This window comes from Egretta garzetta, unplaced genomic scaffold (assembly GCF_000687185.1).
Source record: "Egretta garzetta isolate BGI_Z169 unplaced genomic scaffold, ASM68718v1 scaffold169, whole genome shotgun sequence".
In the NCBI taxonomy this organism is placed as follows: domain Eukaryota; kingdom Metazoa; phylum Chordata; class Aves; order Pelecaniformes; family Ardeidae; genus Egretta; species Egretta garzetta.
In genome coordinates this window covers 1,156,688-1,173,043 of record NW_009260798.1, presented here as the reverse complement: position 1 = coordinate 1,173,043, position 16,356 = coordinate 1,156,688, and the positions used below count along the sequence as shown (strand labels likewise).

Genomic DNA, 16,356 nt, shown 5'->3' with positions numbered 1-16,356 from the left:
AAAATGAAAAGATTCATTGCTAGACCTGCAAAAAGGTAAAAAAAATTGAAGAAGTGTACCGCATTAGGAACGGGTAGGAAGAAAACGGTTAACCAAATGTAATTTACCAATCAATCCTATAAAGAGAGACACATGGTTTCAATTTTCTTATTGAAATTGAATTATTGGTTCAGGACAGGTTGGCAGAGTAAAACCATTTCATATGTAGCCAGCCAATACTCCCTCCCTTTCCTTTTAATCTCCTGAATAGAGCTGGCAAGTTCAGAGATTGTTTTCTGGAGTCAAGGGATCCCAAATTACAGAATTCTCTCACTGTGATATTTTTTCTCACTTTTTATTTTTCATTTTCTAATAATATAGGCAGATGGGATTTTGTAAACATGAAACGTCAGCGAAGTCTTTTCCCTACTTTTTGAGTATACTTTTCTTAAACATCCGTACAGGCAAACAAACTCTGTCCCTATATCCCTCACAGGAGAGGATTATATTTAGGAGTGTAGTTTTTGTTGGGAATTAGGTTAACCACATACATCATCTTTACATGAATTATCAGGGAAAACACCTAGGAAACATTTTTATTCTTTTTGTCACTATTACAAACCACCAGACACAAATATTCCAGTGCAAATGTGAAAGAATCCTCAGTAATCATTGACTTTGTTAGCCTTACTGGGCACCTAAATTTCTCTTTAAACATCTGGGCAGCATTTTGTGACATTCACAAACCACTGCTCAGCTATCCCCCTGTACAGGTTTGTACGTGCACCATGCTTGCACCATAGTAGTGAGATGTTTGCTTGGAAGATCTCTGTAGCTGCTCTGTTTCTGAAGCTATTGCTGTTCACCTTCACTACAGGCTCTTCGGAGTTCGACTCCTGTTTGAATCTGGTTTTCCTTGCACTGGAGTGCACCATCAGAGGGCCCCATTATGAAACCTGAAGGGTGACAACCAACGACTGAGTTGTGGTTGCATCTCACATTGCTGAAGCTGCTTTGCAAACAAGGTTATGCCTACACACACCATTTCTTCTCACAAGCATATACAAAACTACCAAAATCCTGGAGACCCTCAGTCACCCAGAGTAGCAGATCCTGTCAAAACCCATCCAGCTACCTCCATATATTCCCCCCTCCTCCACCTAACCCACCAGTGCCAATCTGACATATAACTTTAGGGCACATCTAAGCTGCACCAGGTACACTCAGACAAGAAGACCATTCGCAGTAACTCAAAGAGCAGTGCTCTGGGGGTTCTTATGGGATGTCTGAACCCTAATGCCACTTATCTGAAAGAGGAGCATGATCTGAGGTCTTTTGTTGTCAAAGAAGCTAGGCTGCTCCTAACACTAGACTATTATCTACAGTTGAGTTTTTTCAATAACCTCTCCTGACTGAAATAATTTCAATATCCTATTACAAACCCAAACCCAAACCCAAACTAAACCAAACCAAACCAAACAAAACCAAAAAAACTCAAAAATCCAAAGTCAATTGGGAAGACATCAATGCCTTATTTAAAGTGTTCATCAGTGACATGGATGGAAAAAGTGCTAAGCCTGACATTAGGCAAGGCAAAGCAAGTATTTCAAAACCAGGTCCCTTAACCTTGGGCGATTGCCCGAGCCGCTGTTTTGCTAAGGAGGGCTTAGTGGTTAAATCTTTTTCTGAATTTTCATCTAAGTGCCCCCACTGCCTTGTGCCAAGGAAAAATTGATGGCTGTGAGAAGAACAAAATAAAGTGCATCACTCAGGAACACAGAAAAAAGTGGAAGTTCGGCCCTTTTTCTGGCAGGTTCCTCTGGTGTTGGTCAGTTGGTCCCTGGTTCCCTATCCTGAGAAGTTTAGTTCCCCCTTGTCTTTTTATGGTGGGTTTGAGCTGGATACCCTGTGCTGGGTGCCAAGCCCAGAGGTGCCCCAGCCTGCTGGGGAGAGAATAAATGTTATGGGGAGGCGAGCTGAAAGGTCCCAGAGGAAGAGGAGAAAGGACATTCAGTGAGGTTGAACAAAGAATGGCGGCTGATAAAGACTTCCCAGTTTGGGTCAACACATCAGAAAAGATGTTGCAAATTTACTACTGCACAGGGGTGCAGTGAGCACCATGGCTTTATTTCATTACTGTGTTGACTTATCAGGATAAATGACATCACAGACCTGATGTCTGAGCTCCAGAATACAAAAGTAGACTTTTTCATGGAAAAAAACCCAAACAAAACAACAAAATAGAGCTGGGAGGAAAATAAGATCATGGCTTACAAACATTAGCTCGAAGTCTGAAGAGCTATTTTTTTCAAATGGGTTTCTTTATCAATGCCATTCCTTAATACCTGTATGAATGGATCTTTGTTCATAAACCAGGGAGTGACTGATTAATAACTTTCCACTATTTCAATCTGAGAGCAGGAACACCACCATTATACCTCGGCAAACAATCATCGCCATGAAAGCAATGCTGTACAGGTGAGGTAAAACTCGTGTGAACAATTGGCTGAAAGATGTTTTGATAATCCTTATAAAACTTGGGAATTACAAATACTTCCACAGAAACCAGGACTATGAAATCATTCCCAAATGAAGAAAAGATGGGAACACATTTGCGACCAATTAAGCTGTGTGATTGGTTCTAATACATATTATAATTTTCCCAGGTAGATTTAAAAGTATGAAAAGATGAAGAAAATTAATGTTTCAAAATAGCTTACTTAGTATGATGGATAACATTTATTATTTATGTCATCAACTACTTCATTACCTCAATGAATGCTTCCAAGTTCCACAAATACCATTTCCCAGGGTTAAAGTCTTTTAGATGAAGGATCTGAGAACAAAAGTGGGAGCAAGTACATTGAAAGCAGGAGAGAAAATCAAAGAAGTGAGGGGTGGTGAATACAAGCCTTAATGCAGGATGCTCTCCCACAGCAGGTCCTGCCAGTTCTATGAGCTCTTGCCGTCACCCTAATGCTTTACCTGCCAGGCAGTCCCTGCAGAGACTTCTGAATGCGAGGGCGCAGACATACCTTCCTCTTAATTTTCTTTTAGTATTAGAAAGTATTTTTTGCCTTAGCTAGAAGATTGTATTTCTAGGCAACCCTGTCAACATCTATTATTTCTTTTGATTACTATAGTCTTTTGGAAATATTGAATTCATAGATCTCCTATGCAGGTATATTTAAAAATTCATATTTTTTTCTGAATTACAAAGCATCCCCTGGAGTAGCAGAAAACAAAATTATTTGTAAATACAAATTATAGTGCATATTTTCAGTGAAACTTAGAAACCTTGATCACATACACTTTCAAAATCTCGAAGAGGATATTTTCCTTAAATGTGGAAGGAGTATTTCTTATTTTAACCAAATGTATTTTCTCTAGCACTTTCTCAATTTAAATACACTTTATAATGTGTCTGAACTGTGATGAGCGTAAGTCTAAGTAGAAGTTGATTTCATAAACAATTCTGTTTGGTTTATAAACAGTCCTGTTCATGAAAAGGACAATACAGATGAATAAAATGCTGTATTTGAAGCATGGGCAATTCAGAATCTGCCTTCCAGATCAACCCGCAGAAACAAAGTTCTGCTCTGAGACCCTTAGAGGGAAAATGGCCACTTGTCATATTACAATCATGAGTATTTCTTATTTTCCAGCCGTTACTGAGCATGTTTAAGATACTCATGAGCTGTTTTGGCAGATACTTATTGATGCATTTTAAGTCTTTTGTTAGCTATAGTCTTTAGTCATTTTAGTACATTCAGAACTAATCTCCAAGTCTGTCAGTCCCATTTTGCATTACAAATCATTTGTAGTTTTATAACTGTCATTTCCAAGGACATCTGGAAAAGATGGATTTATGAAAGGTTATCGTGCATTCTAAGGAGGCCGGGAATTAGCATGACTTTGTAAAGGTTCTTGTAAATTGAGCAGCAGCCATCACTGGCAATAAGCTGTTTTCTGCTCTAGTCAAGTATCTTTATTTAAATATTAAGGAAGAGGTATGACCTTTGGCCTCAAAGATCACTATGATACAGCAATAGCACAATCTATTAGCTGTCAATGAAGTATTATGGCCCTGGCTCTCTCAAGACACCTATTTGTGGACAGTGTTATAATAACCCTTCCATTAGGCATCCCCAAGGCAAATAACCTTGGCTTTAACAGAGTCAGTTTAAAATTCCTTGGAGTAACATTAAGAGAATATCTGGTTTGTGTCAGTTTAGGATCAACTACCAGCATTAGTCCCCTTCTGTAAATTCTAAGTAGCTGTGGATTTATTAGAATTATTTTATACATGCCCACAGGTAAATATTAAATACAAAGGATGTGAAAACTCATATTGCTTTCTACTTCCTACATGGAATATATATAGATTAATGGACACCTGACAGGTCTGAGAGTTTTAAAACAGGATCCATTTTCTACTATATACATTTCATTTCTTTTGTTGGTGGAAATTACAGTGCCACTAGAATTAAGTTGCACCAAAAAAAAAGGAAATAAATAAATAAAATGAAAGAGTAAATGCGAGAAAAAATAGTCTAGGTAACATTCCTATGTGTTGGTATGCTGTCCTACATAAATAGGTACAGTTCCAATAAGATTAGGGTACTATCCAAAAAGATGAGAAATTTTCACATGCTGTGGCTTGTTTGTCTCCATTGCATTACCTGCTCTTCAGGTATGAGTATATTTAATACCCAAAGTTAAGTCCAAGACCAAGTATTTTTAAACTTGTGGGATGTTCAGAACAAGTCTTTTCTTCGGGTCTCCTCTGTTGTTTGGGCAAAATAAATGTGATTATGCTCCCCTAATACCAGCTGAACTGCTCTGAAAACTACAGGAGTTTCCCTATTTATATAAAAACAGCTAAGGTTGTTTTTTGCACCTTCTGTAAGAGAACATCTCTAAAGCTACCTCCCTTCAGAGGTAATAATCAAAGTTAAACTCCATTTAAATATTCTGAAAAATCAGAGGAATTTGCAAGTATTAAAAATAAACTACTAAAAATCCTCTTAAGATTTCAAATATTTTGGCCAGTGTACTGGACATAGTATTTCTTCTGAATCCAGCTTAAATATGCAATACAAATGGCTTTTGTTGTGGAAACACAGCAAACAATTGAATTGAATGTTGTGAAATCCGAAGTTTAGCTGGTTCTGCAAGTACAACTTCTATACAACTTTATTTTCTGTTGATTTTTAGCGATAGGAAATCATTCCCTAGGCAGAATGAAAGCATTCGTATGATGGGAAATTACACAAGCAGTCCCTCAGCGAGGTTCAGTGCCTCCACGCCGCCTCCCTGTCCCCAGAAGGGCTTTGATGGAGCCAAGACAGTGATGGATCCCCTCCAGCCACTGCCCCCAGGACTCCTCTGCTCAAGGAAGGTTTACACATTGCAGAGGAAGAAAGCACCTGAATTAAAATAACTCAGTGCTAAATTGGCCAGTTGTGTCTGCTTAGTTTTGAAGAGTCCCCTTTCCACCCCCTCACCACCCGCAGTCCTTGACCTCCTTAGAGGGTTTTATAGCAGGAAGACGAATAAAGAGAAAAAACGCCGTGGAAGCAATAGTCTACCATGCTGTGATCCACCTCCTAATAGGTGCATTGGGATTTATCCCCTTGCCTAATGAAGGATAGGGGATAAAAAACCCCAACTTCTACCTGGGTCACGACTGGAAATATTCAAAACTCTGGTGCAGATTCACACTACAGCCAAGGGTATTTGGCTCCTGTGCAAATGCCATCACTGCCCCTGGGCAACTACCCTTCAGGACCAGTCTTTTCAGCCAGCGAGCTCCGCTCTGCCCCATCAGGTCCTGCTATGGCAGCCAACCCCTGACAAGAGAAAGAAGATCCTGACTCAGACTGGACAATGCCAAAATTTTGCAGCAGCTGATTTGGCCCTGACGTTCTCAGAGTTAGAAGCTGTGGCTCCAAAAAGTACAGTATGGTGGAAGATGGCCTCACCTTTCTCATCACCCTGACAAGCTTATTTCAAACCAGTGCTAGGAAACTCCACGTAGTTTCAAAGCAAACAATTAAGTTGAGGATTACAGCAGTTGTTTTCAAGTGTTCAGCTCTTACATATTGCAGGCTGTGAAGGCAGCATTTGCTGTCCATAAAGGGCACTTGACTTGTGGTTCATTCTCCCTTTAGCACTCCTCTTACAGTGATATTGGATACAAAGGCATTTTCTTTCATAGGGCAATACCTGGCAGAATCTAGGATGTAATTTAAGGGGCTCTATTGATATCATAAATTACAAGAAGTCTGCTGAAGCAGTTTATGAATGGCAGTAAAAACCTGAAACTGAATTACATCATTAGAATCATGCACCACATACATGTATTATTATTTATAATACAGACCTAAGTAGCCCTATATTTTATAGACGAGGAGGATACCATAGGACCTTGTGCTAAATAGGAATAGGACTTCCACAGCCTCTTGCTAGCAGATACGCTCCAATAATGGAATAGAAAAGCGATGTTTATGAAGTTTCTTCATAAAGGAGGAAGGAAAGCCAGGTCTCTGAGCCTGGTAGAGTGTGGTATCACTGCAGTGCTTTCTACAAGATCAGTTCCTTGTGCCATTGTCCAAGTAACATCTTTGCTCCACATACCAGAACTGAATTTGAGGAGGACACTGAGGATCTTATTTTGGCACACAGAATCTGTGTCCATATTTCAGAGTACATACACAAATCCGATTTGGGCAATCAGTAGCTGTCAATCAGATCGCTGTCTCTGTGTTTTTAATGCTCTGGCTGGTACCATGGTCTAGCACATGCATTTTAAAAATACAGTTACGCAAAGAGAGAAAAAATAATAAGAAAGCTGTGGTCTCACAGAAACGGTCTGTGAATGGTCCCAAATCACTTGCTCTCAGTTTGCTTAATAATTTAGTTCCCCAAAACAAAGTAATGCATGGCCTGTATTGAGACTCCAGACATCTTCATAAAATGAGTTTTGGAGGAGAAAGACCAAATAGGCATTATTTTTGCAAATATTTTCATGTGAAATGTACTTAGGTCTCTGCCTTGCTACACTGGCAAAATCAGACATGAGATGGATAGCTGCAGTAATAAGCATATTTTTATTGGCCTATCAAAAACATAATTTTGCAAGCTCAAGCATAAAAATCCTTATTTTGAAGAAAGTCCCCAGTAAAGCCAACAGGCCCTTGGTGTAAATCTGCTGCCACCAGCAAGGTTATCAAGAGCAAGCCATGCGCACCTCCTGGTAACACTGAAAGTGCCTGCAGCCAACAACCATCCAGTCTGGGATTTCAGGGGCCTAAGAGAACCAAACATCTATTTATTATGGGATTTCAATACACTGAGCATCAAAACTAATTTAGTTCCTCTGAAATAGCAAGGCTTAAAGGGGAAATTAGTTTATTTTATTCCCGCACTTGGTAATATTGAGGATCAAGATACGCAGAAAACCCTTTCTGGCCTTGTAAATAATTATATGTTTACTTGTCACGAGCGGTCCATTGGCAGTGTTTGACAGCTACCAACCTGTTAAACCACTGAGTGATCTGCCAGGCTCAGCTGGGGCTTCAGCTGGTCTCTGACAAGCAGGAGGAGCTGATGCTCTTCATGCCCGCACCAGCCTCTGGAGGAGGAAGAGCAGTAAGGGTGGGAGGGAAGAATATTTGTCGTTTATCCTCCAGAATTTGGCACAGTTTGAAAAGGGAGAGAATGATGTGAGAGAGGTGGGTGAGGAGAGGTACTCATATTTACCCTGCTGGAAGCTGCAAATATCCTGAAATAGGCTCCTTTCTTTTCCTGCGGGAAGGGACAGGCTCTGCCAGAGCCAAGCCCGGTACTCCCCTGCCTGCTTTTCAGGCTGGCATTTGTCCTTGAACAGGTCTTTCTTCAAGTATACTAGATCCCATTTGTGCTATTTTGGGATCAAGAATGTACCTTCTTTTGTTTTCCACTCTCCTTAACCTCAGTTGTCTCAGGCTTTGCTTTCACTTGCCCACCACAAAAGAGCAAGTCAAATTTAGCGTTAATTCAGAGTGTAAATTCCAAAGTGGAGACAATGCCCCTTGAGCGTTTATTGCAGAAATTGGTTCTCTGGTCCATGCTTACGGTTGACCATGCTTACTTTCCTTTGCAGTAAGACTAAATTGCTTTGTGTTGTTTTTTTTATAGCAAGCTGGCTGTGTCTGTTAGCTGTCCTGCAGTAGAAACTGTTTTCTAGTGGAAATGATGGAATAGTATTTCTGCAATGACTTCAGGTATTCGCTTTACTTTCCTCATGGGTCTGTAGCAGTGCAGGATTTTTTCTTGGGTTCCTCCTCCTAACGATGAGGAAAGACGCCCATGCCACAGATCAACTAATCGATAAAAAGACATTATATTAGGAATTTTTAATGTTATCGTCTTATGTTTTAAAAAGACACATTTCCTTTAACTCAGCCTACTCCTGGGAGAGGATGTAAAATATTTAGCTAAGAGATTTTTTTCCCAATTCTATATATCAAACTTAAATAATTTGGAATCTTTTGACAACTGAAGGCAAGTCCATTACAAGTAAATACAATGTACAAATGGGTGTTTATGTAAAATTCTTTTAAAAAACCCCAAAACTCCTGTTAACCACCACTCACAAAATTAATGTTCTCACTGGGTTTGTGGTCAGGAGAGCTCTTGGCCTGTGTTAGGCTTTGGCTACCCTCTCGTCAAACCCCGCTCAGGCGCAGCGGGAGGCAGCCTGGGAGGTCTGCAGAGGAGCTCAAGCACATCACCAAATCCTTGCTTGCTATCACAGGCAACCAGATTGTGTAACCTCAGTTCTGTACTTACGGATTTTGAACATGTTAGGTGTTAGCAGGGTTACAAGGTGACCGTGCTCTGGATTTGAGGCATGACAACTAGGAGACCTGTGCCAGCTCCAGGGAAGAAATACAGGTGGAAAGTGAGGGTGGGGAGAGACGTTCCTCCCTGGCAAGATGGGAGAATGGGGCTCACTACCAGAAGCTTTGTTAGTTCGTGCCTGCCACCGGTGGGATGGGTTGCAGAAAAGAGTGATTACTGCCACAGCTGTCTGTGCTGCACAGACACACGGTCCCAGGACGTCCCTGGGGTATTGTCGAGGCAGGGGACTTAGGGCACATAAATGTTTAGTGCTTGAACTCCAGAGGCCTAAAGGAGAAAATAAATTTCTAATCCAATGAATAAGTTTTTAATATGCAAAAGCACTTTCAGGGAGCCATTACTTTTTGAATGGTTCCTCTTTTGCAAACACAACGCCCATCTAGGAATTTTTATATTTTGATTCCAGAAAATTAATAGATATAGCATCACTTGATTCAAGGCACTTCACAGAAAATACTGTTTATTCCCTTCTTTCACAGAGAGGGACGTTTCCAACATTAATGTATCTGCTAATCACAGCAACCTGTGATGTAGCTTTCTGGACAACCTAGCACCAAAAAAAATATTTTTTTAATAAGTGAAAACTAACATCTTAAGTCCCACCTAGAAATCAAAGGGAAAAAGATCTTAAGTCTAGGGTCGAGGTGCTGGTGCAAGGACTGTTAGGTTTTCCAAGGAAATAAGGTGATTAGGATAACTGGCCATCCAAATCTTTTGAGATCTACCCTGCTATACCCCGCTATACTGCTGTAAAATAGGAGAGTAAAAATAAGAGTCATGAAATTTTCTGATGAAACTACATGGCAGGTAGGGATGCCAACATACTAAAGTGTACAAATGAAACAAATGTATTAGCCACGATCTCAGCACTAAGTGCATATACTTAGGTACAGAGATCTTATTTGAGGGGAAAATGCAGTTTGGAGAGTAACTGAGATGATATATCTCAATGACATTTGAAAAAAAATACTGGTTATTTCTTATGATTTAGGGCATTTCCCCTTCTTATACAAAGTGTTGCCTATCAAACTCATAAGCATATGAATCTCTTTGACTATACTATTGTTCAATCTGTCTGTTCATAACTCAGCCTCTTATTCCATTATAATGCTTGAATGATTCACATGCAATGTTTCCAATCCACTTTTCCTATCTTGTGAAACTTTTTAACAAAATGTTAGCATTTGCAGGCACCAGATGTTTTGACATAAGGAGAAGCAATATGTAAATTTTAATCCATGCTAGGAACAATAGCCTGGAGGCACCTTTTTCTTATTACATGAATCATATACTTAACCACAATGTGGTGGATTATATCAAAATCATCACCACCCTGAATATAGAACACTTGTCTTGTGGTTGCCAATTAATGAAACTGATATATATTTAACGTGATGGGTACCAGTGATTTAACCAATAAGCCTTAGCATACTTCACTGCTGCAGCCTCCTTTATAATTAGACTTTTCATCTGATTATTATCACAACTTCATACATTTTGCTCTAATCTCCCATTGGTTGTCAGTACAAATGATGCTGACATTAAATCTGTTTGTCTGTCCATTGCAAATATCACTACTTTTAATCAAGCAGTGTATCACATAATGCTTTTCAAATCTCTGAAATAACTTTTGATTTTATTTTCAGATGCTGTTTATTTAATCGTTAAGCATCTGAGTCTGCAACAGGCTGAGCATTGCCTTTCTTCAAAGTGAACTGAGGGCTCTCAGTCCCTCACAAAGGAGCTGAGTACCTTTTATGATCAAATCCTAAGTGCATAATAAATATGTAAAAAAGCAAAGCTTCTTTCCATGGCTAATCACTGAACTTTAAATAATTTTTATAATAATATTCTGTTTTAATACTGATAGGGGTGTCTTAATGACTTGATGAAATAAAGAGCCTGAAGAACATCTTTATTACAAATAGAATGTTTATCTGATGTACACAAACAATGAGCACTATTCTACATGAAACAATGAACTATTGCAAAACTATAGCTGAAATATATATTGCTACTCAGCAACTTTTGCATCATTTCATGCACAGAAAGCACCAAGTATCTTCTAAAGAAAGCAGCACTTTTGATATTAGGAATTCAAAATGCAATCCAAATCCTTACTTAATTCATTAAGTAAGAGTATCTTTTAGTGCCAAATGCTACCTAATTATCAGCTTTAAAAATGTTTTACATCTTAAAATACAATATTCTGTTTATCCTAGATTGTCTGGGGAACATCTAGTACATTAAAAGGTTTTTGTAGAGCTTCTTAGTGATTTAACTGATATCATCATGCCTGCTAGCAATTTTGCAACATTCTGAAAATAGATGGCAGGAGACCATATTAAAGAATGTATCAATTATTTTTATTAATGGGAGGCTACTGGATCATGATGTATCGTAATGGACTAAATGTTTAGCAGTTGTGAAGTGTTTTGTCTGTTAGGTATCTCAGATGTTCTTCGCGGATGTTATTATATTGTCTTGTGATGGCATTCTTTGAGGGGCCGGATAGTGAAGTTTCACAAGGGACATATAAAGAGATGTTTTAATTTCAGTCCTTTAATTGTATTCATATAATAAACATAAAATACCAGCATGTATAAAACGTAATTTTAAAAAGATTGCATGTACAGTGCGTAATAAAGTACATTCTGTCTGCATACATTGACTTAGAAAACAAGATACTATATGGTTAACAATGAAAAATAGCAATTATTATAAAAATATTCTACAGTCCCATAATAGTAATGTAAATGCCTTTACTTATCTAAGAGACTTAACATAATTTTAAATTACAATAATTTTACATCCTCCATTCATATATACAGCCCTATTAAAGTCAAAAGGTATTATAATAACAATGTTCTTATTAAGATTAAATGACTGAATTATGTTTAGTTATTTTACTATATAAAGCAACCATGTTCCTGTTTGTTAAAACTGTTTGCATTTTCTGTAGCTCTTCACGCTATCCACGCTATGCGCAACAAAATAATTTAGGTTCCTGTTCTTGGTATAGCATCTATATCCATTTCATGAATTCAACAGGATGTTCATATTTCAGCTCCCTTTCCTTCTGTGTAATTATCAGTCCTCTGTTTTGTGTATTCTGTAGGAATATGTCCACCAGCTTTGAACAGCTGCTACTGAAAAAAGCAAGAGCTCCTCATTTAATACATCTTGACAAAAATAGCCAGTTCCCCCTGCCCCGCTTGAGGTCAAACCCTGTAAGTCTTTAAATTCTTTTCTAGGCCCGGAGTCACAGACATATTATGCATCTCTTTCATGAGATTTCAATAAACAGATCTCTGTAGGAAATAGCTAAAAAGTGTATTTTGCTTGCACTGCGTTTTAGTCCAATAAAACTCGCATGGACAGCAAAGAAATTCTGCCTGAGGAAGGACGTCAGGGTTTGTCCCTGTGGTCATGACATCCCTTTCCTCTGTGCAAGCCAGGAGGACCATGCCCTGCTCTGCTCTAACAGTCCTCTTGGCCTCACAGCGGCCTCACCAAACCTGGGCTGGGAGAGGGAATGCTTACTCCAGAAAGGCTGGGACATGGTTGCCAGCACACACATCTCCTAAACGCCTTCAGTACCACCTCTTTATCCCCAGGATGTCCTAGATTCCTGTTTCTTGCACCCTGTATCACCACTTAATTTCAGGAGTGGTGCTGTTATACAGGTTATAGTTTTTAGCTAAAATATTAATTATGATTACTTCCTACTAGAAAAAACCTAATGGTAGTGAAACAACATTGCCATAATTCACACCTACAGGTATGGATACATTTAGTGTTTTGGGCAAGGGGGTTGGGGATTCTGTGTGAATGAAGAGAGCATGAATATGCTTAATGATAGGTGCAATACCGTATGTTGCAAAAGAAGCATTCACTGTCTTCTGTTAAGTTTCTTATGCAGGAAAAGAAAAAAAAAATCTGGTGCTTCAGACTGAAGCAATTGTCAGAAGAATGAAAATCAACTTAAAAAATTTAATGGATACACTATAATGTTTTTTTAGAACTGTGCTTATAAAAGTGATGAAATCCAAGATGTTAGTTGAAGTCAATATAGTTCAGAAGTATGGTCTAACTCCCATGTAAAAGTTCAATGGGAAAATCATGTAATACATTCATATTTAATTTCTTTTTCTCCATTATGAGCAATCCACACTGGTGTGTTTAAAAGTAATGTATTAGAAACTGCAGTACAAGGACAAATGGCATCTGATATCAACCAAGTATCCCCTCCTTTCATCAGCTGAAATGGACAATATGCATCCTACACCAGACATAATGTGAGCATAAATGTTACTTCTAATTCATCGTATTTTGTATTCAAATGTCAATGTTAGCTAGTCTTTCACAAAACTATGACAAAGTGGTTCCTCTTCTAATGAGCTTAATTTATAGAAGCACTCCAATTAAAATACTATCTTCAATTACATTTGGTTAATACTCATTTGTCTTTCCATTACTTTCTTCAATGCTACAAACAAAAAAAAAAAAAAGAAAATGACCAGAGGACTGTTTGCTGTTATAATTTTTAGCCATGCAGTGGAAGCATATCTTAGCCTCTTCTGAGGGTCAGGTGTGTGCTGGGCTGTCTGGGTCCCCACACATACACAACACAAAAATCAGTTCTGCTCTGTTCAGCTTACATCCAAGTAGTTTGCATAGGCTCATAGAAATCCTCGAGTTTCCTAAAAATGTAAATATTCTTGTGAAATTGGATACTCCATCATCTTTCATAGCCATCCTGATGTAATTTATTATCCCACTGCTAACTTTCCAATTAAGAAACTAGTGTGACACCATCTGGGTTGGTCAGGAATGGGCTACAGCCCTGGAGGGACACAAACCTCACAAGGACTGTGAAGAGGACACACGAAGCAATAACAGAAGAGGCAACAGGAAGAAAAAATTGCTCTGTTCTTGGATAATATGTTTAAATACATTTAAAACACTAATGCAAACAACAATCCATTTTAATCTCTTCTTACTATTTCCAATCCTGTGACACTTCTGGGGCATGAAGCAGGCTCAGTGACAGCAAAATTAGTACACACTTTTGAAACATATTTTGAATCACTAGAGAACTCCCAAATGTGATCTTTTGGCTCTGGTTGAGGAAGACCTATGAAGAACCCGTGCCAGCTTATTTTCCCATGTATTGATATTACAATTAGAATAATTGCACTTAATGTCATCCAGGAACATACATCACTCTTCAGAATTTCAATATGTATAGAAACTATATGCCTTCTACCTGCCAAGCCTTTACTGAGTCATCAAAACATGTTTTCTGAACAAGCTAGGAATGAGAAACAGTGCATCACATCAACACTTCTGAACATCCCCTTTGGTTTGAAAAGTCTTCCTTTTCAGCTTTTCCGCAGTGAATCCAAAGCCAGATTTGAAATTATATTCTCTGTGCTTCAAGTATATGCAATGGGAATCTTGTAATTTCCCTCCATTTCCAAATGGATCAATGGCATGCATATGGATAAAGTAGAGTCCCTTTAGAAAAACCTTACTGTGCTCCCAAAGGACACTGAAAGCACTGTCCAGAAGCACACTGTCGTGTCTCTGAATTCTGATCTCTTCCATACAAAAAAGGACACAGTTTGAATATTCTTGGAATAAGTAGCTGACATAGCACTGTTACCGGTAGCGCTTGTTTTAAATTGTGCTAATTGTAACACCAAGTATCTTTGTTGAGTCTTGCACACCCATACAGTCATTCTGTTGAAATGTCATATCTTTTTCTGTCTGAGTTCATCTGAGCCTCTGTCATTATGTTAGTCTCCATTTTTCTTCTGTATCATTAAAACATATATTAAAAGTCTGTTCTTTTTCTACAAATGAAATTTTTAAAAAAAGGAATCTCATGAAAAGCTTAATGGATTTTCTCCTTTTAAAGAGAAGTCTATGCAGTTTAAATTTCATGCTCACTTCACTTGTGCGAAAGCATTACCATCTGTTTTTTTCAGATTTTAAAACCTGTAACATCTCTATAGTTCACAGCTTAAATAGTTCCCTGTTGCTTCATGGTTTGTAGAATTTTTAGTCATATAAAAAAGAGAAATTAAGGAATTACTAAAACTTATGTTTATAGCAGAACACAGTGAATGCAGACTGAAGAGAGAGTTTGAGTACACTTTTGTAACATGGGTATTCCTTTTGTGGTAACCATTTTCATAGTGCTGTAAAAAGTCATGGAACAATAGTAAAAACATCCCAGTGAAGAAAGATTTGTGCAAATGTCAGCTGTGAACAGAGGGTGTAAATCTGGGACGAAGTAATATGAGTTCATGTCCATCTCATTTTCCTGTGAACCGAGGGCTGATTTAAACCCTTGTCATGTAGTAACTTATCTTCACAGTGGTTGTCCTTATTTGTGTTTAAAATAAGCACAAACACCATGCTTACATTCAACTCAGTCTTTTAGCAAGTGGTTTAGAGAAGTATGAGGCCCTTTCTGCTTTTATAAATCATCTCCATCATCTGTGCTAAAGCTGCTTCTCCTGCTGCTCTCTTTTGATGCAGCTGGGGACGTGGAGGACAAGAGCGGGTCTGTTCCAAACGGTGACACCGTGTCATCCAGTAAAATTTCCTCTAGCCGTTGCTCTTCTTTTAAAGCTGCGCTGAAGGACAAATCCGTGAAGTGTGAAAGTGGATCAGAAAAGGCTGTAGATCCATCGCAAACATCAGAATTTGGTCCATGTGCCAGAGGCATTTGTTGTGAGTAGTCTACAGAGTTCTCCTCTGGATAAGACTGTTGCTTGATGACCTGGGCAGCTAAATCGACAGCACTGAGTGAAGACATGATGGGAAGGCCGTGTGCACGTGCCTGGATCTCTAGTTCCTAACATTAAAAAAAAAATAAATTAGATAATCACTTTAAAAGATGAAACAGTGTCTTCAGAGCTATTGCAATAAGGATCATGCATGCAAATTAATTACAACTTTTGTCCAGTTGTGAGACTACATTTTAAAATATGAAATTGTTAATCTGTGAAAACTTGCCACTAGAGTGGTTTTCTTATTTCCCCACCCACTCTTAAACAACTGTCCCACAGGAACGTGAGGTAGGACAGCCTCTCCAAAACCATTGCATACTGAACCTAATAACGGTGACAGAAGACTGTTGCATCTTCCTAGTTCGTTATCCACTGCTATCCGGAGAAACAGAAGATACTTTACTTGATGATGTTTATGATATACAGACATATGTGTAAATCACCATATATAAGATGATTGATTTTATGTCTGTCTGTCTGTCTATCTCATCTTCATATGTATCTATATTCAAATCTTGCAGTTCAAGCCATGCAGGGCCATATTCTGCTGCTTCATGTCACAAGCAGATATAAAGATGGCACACTATACCCAAGGAATTGTAACATGTGAAATGGTTATAAAGGGGAAATTCCCTTACTGAAGGGAATTTTGTGTCCGGTATTGATT

At 38.5% G+C, this 16,356-nt stretch overlaps 1 protein-coding gene across 1 annotated transcript in view; it reads right to left on the bottom strand.

The window, feature by feature from the left end:
* Positions 1-11,704: 11,704 nt before the first annotated feature.
* The window catches only part of TFEC (transcription factor EC), a 97,240-nt gene continuing 92,588 nt past the window's right edge, over positions 11,705-16,356 (bottom strand). The window contains exon 11 of the mRNA XM_035902194.1: positions 11,705-15,754. Within this exon, the coding sequence (XP_035758087.1) occupies positions 15,374-15,754 (381 nt within the window). The 3' untranslated portion in view covers positions 11,705-15,373. The remainder of the gene's footprint in view (positions 15,755-16,356) is intronic.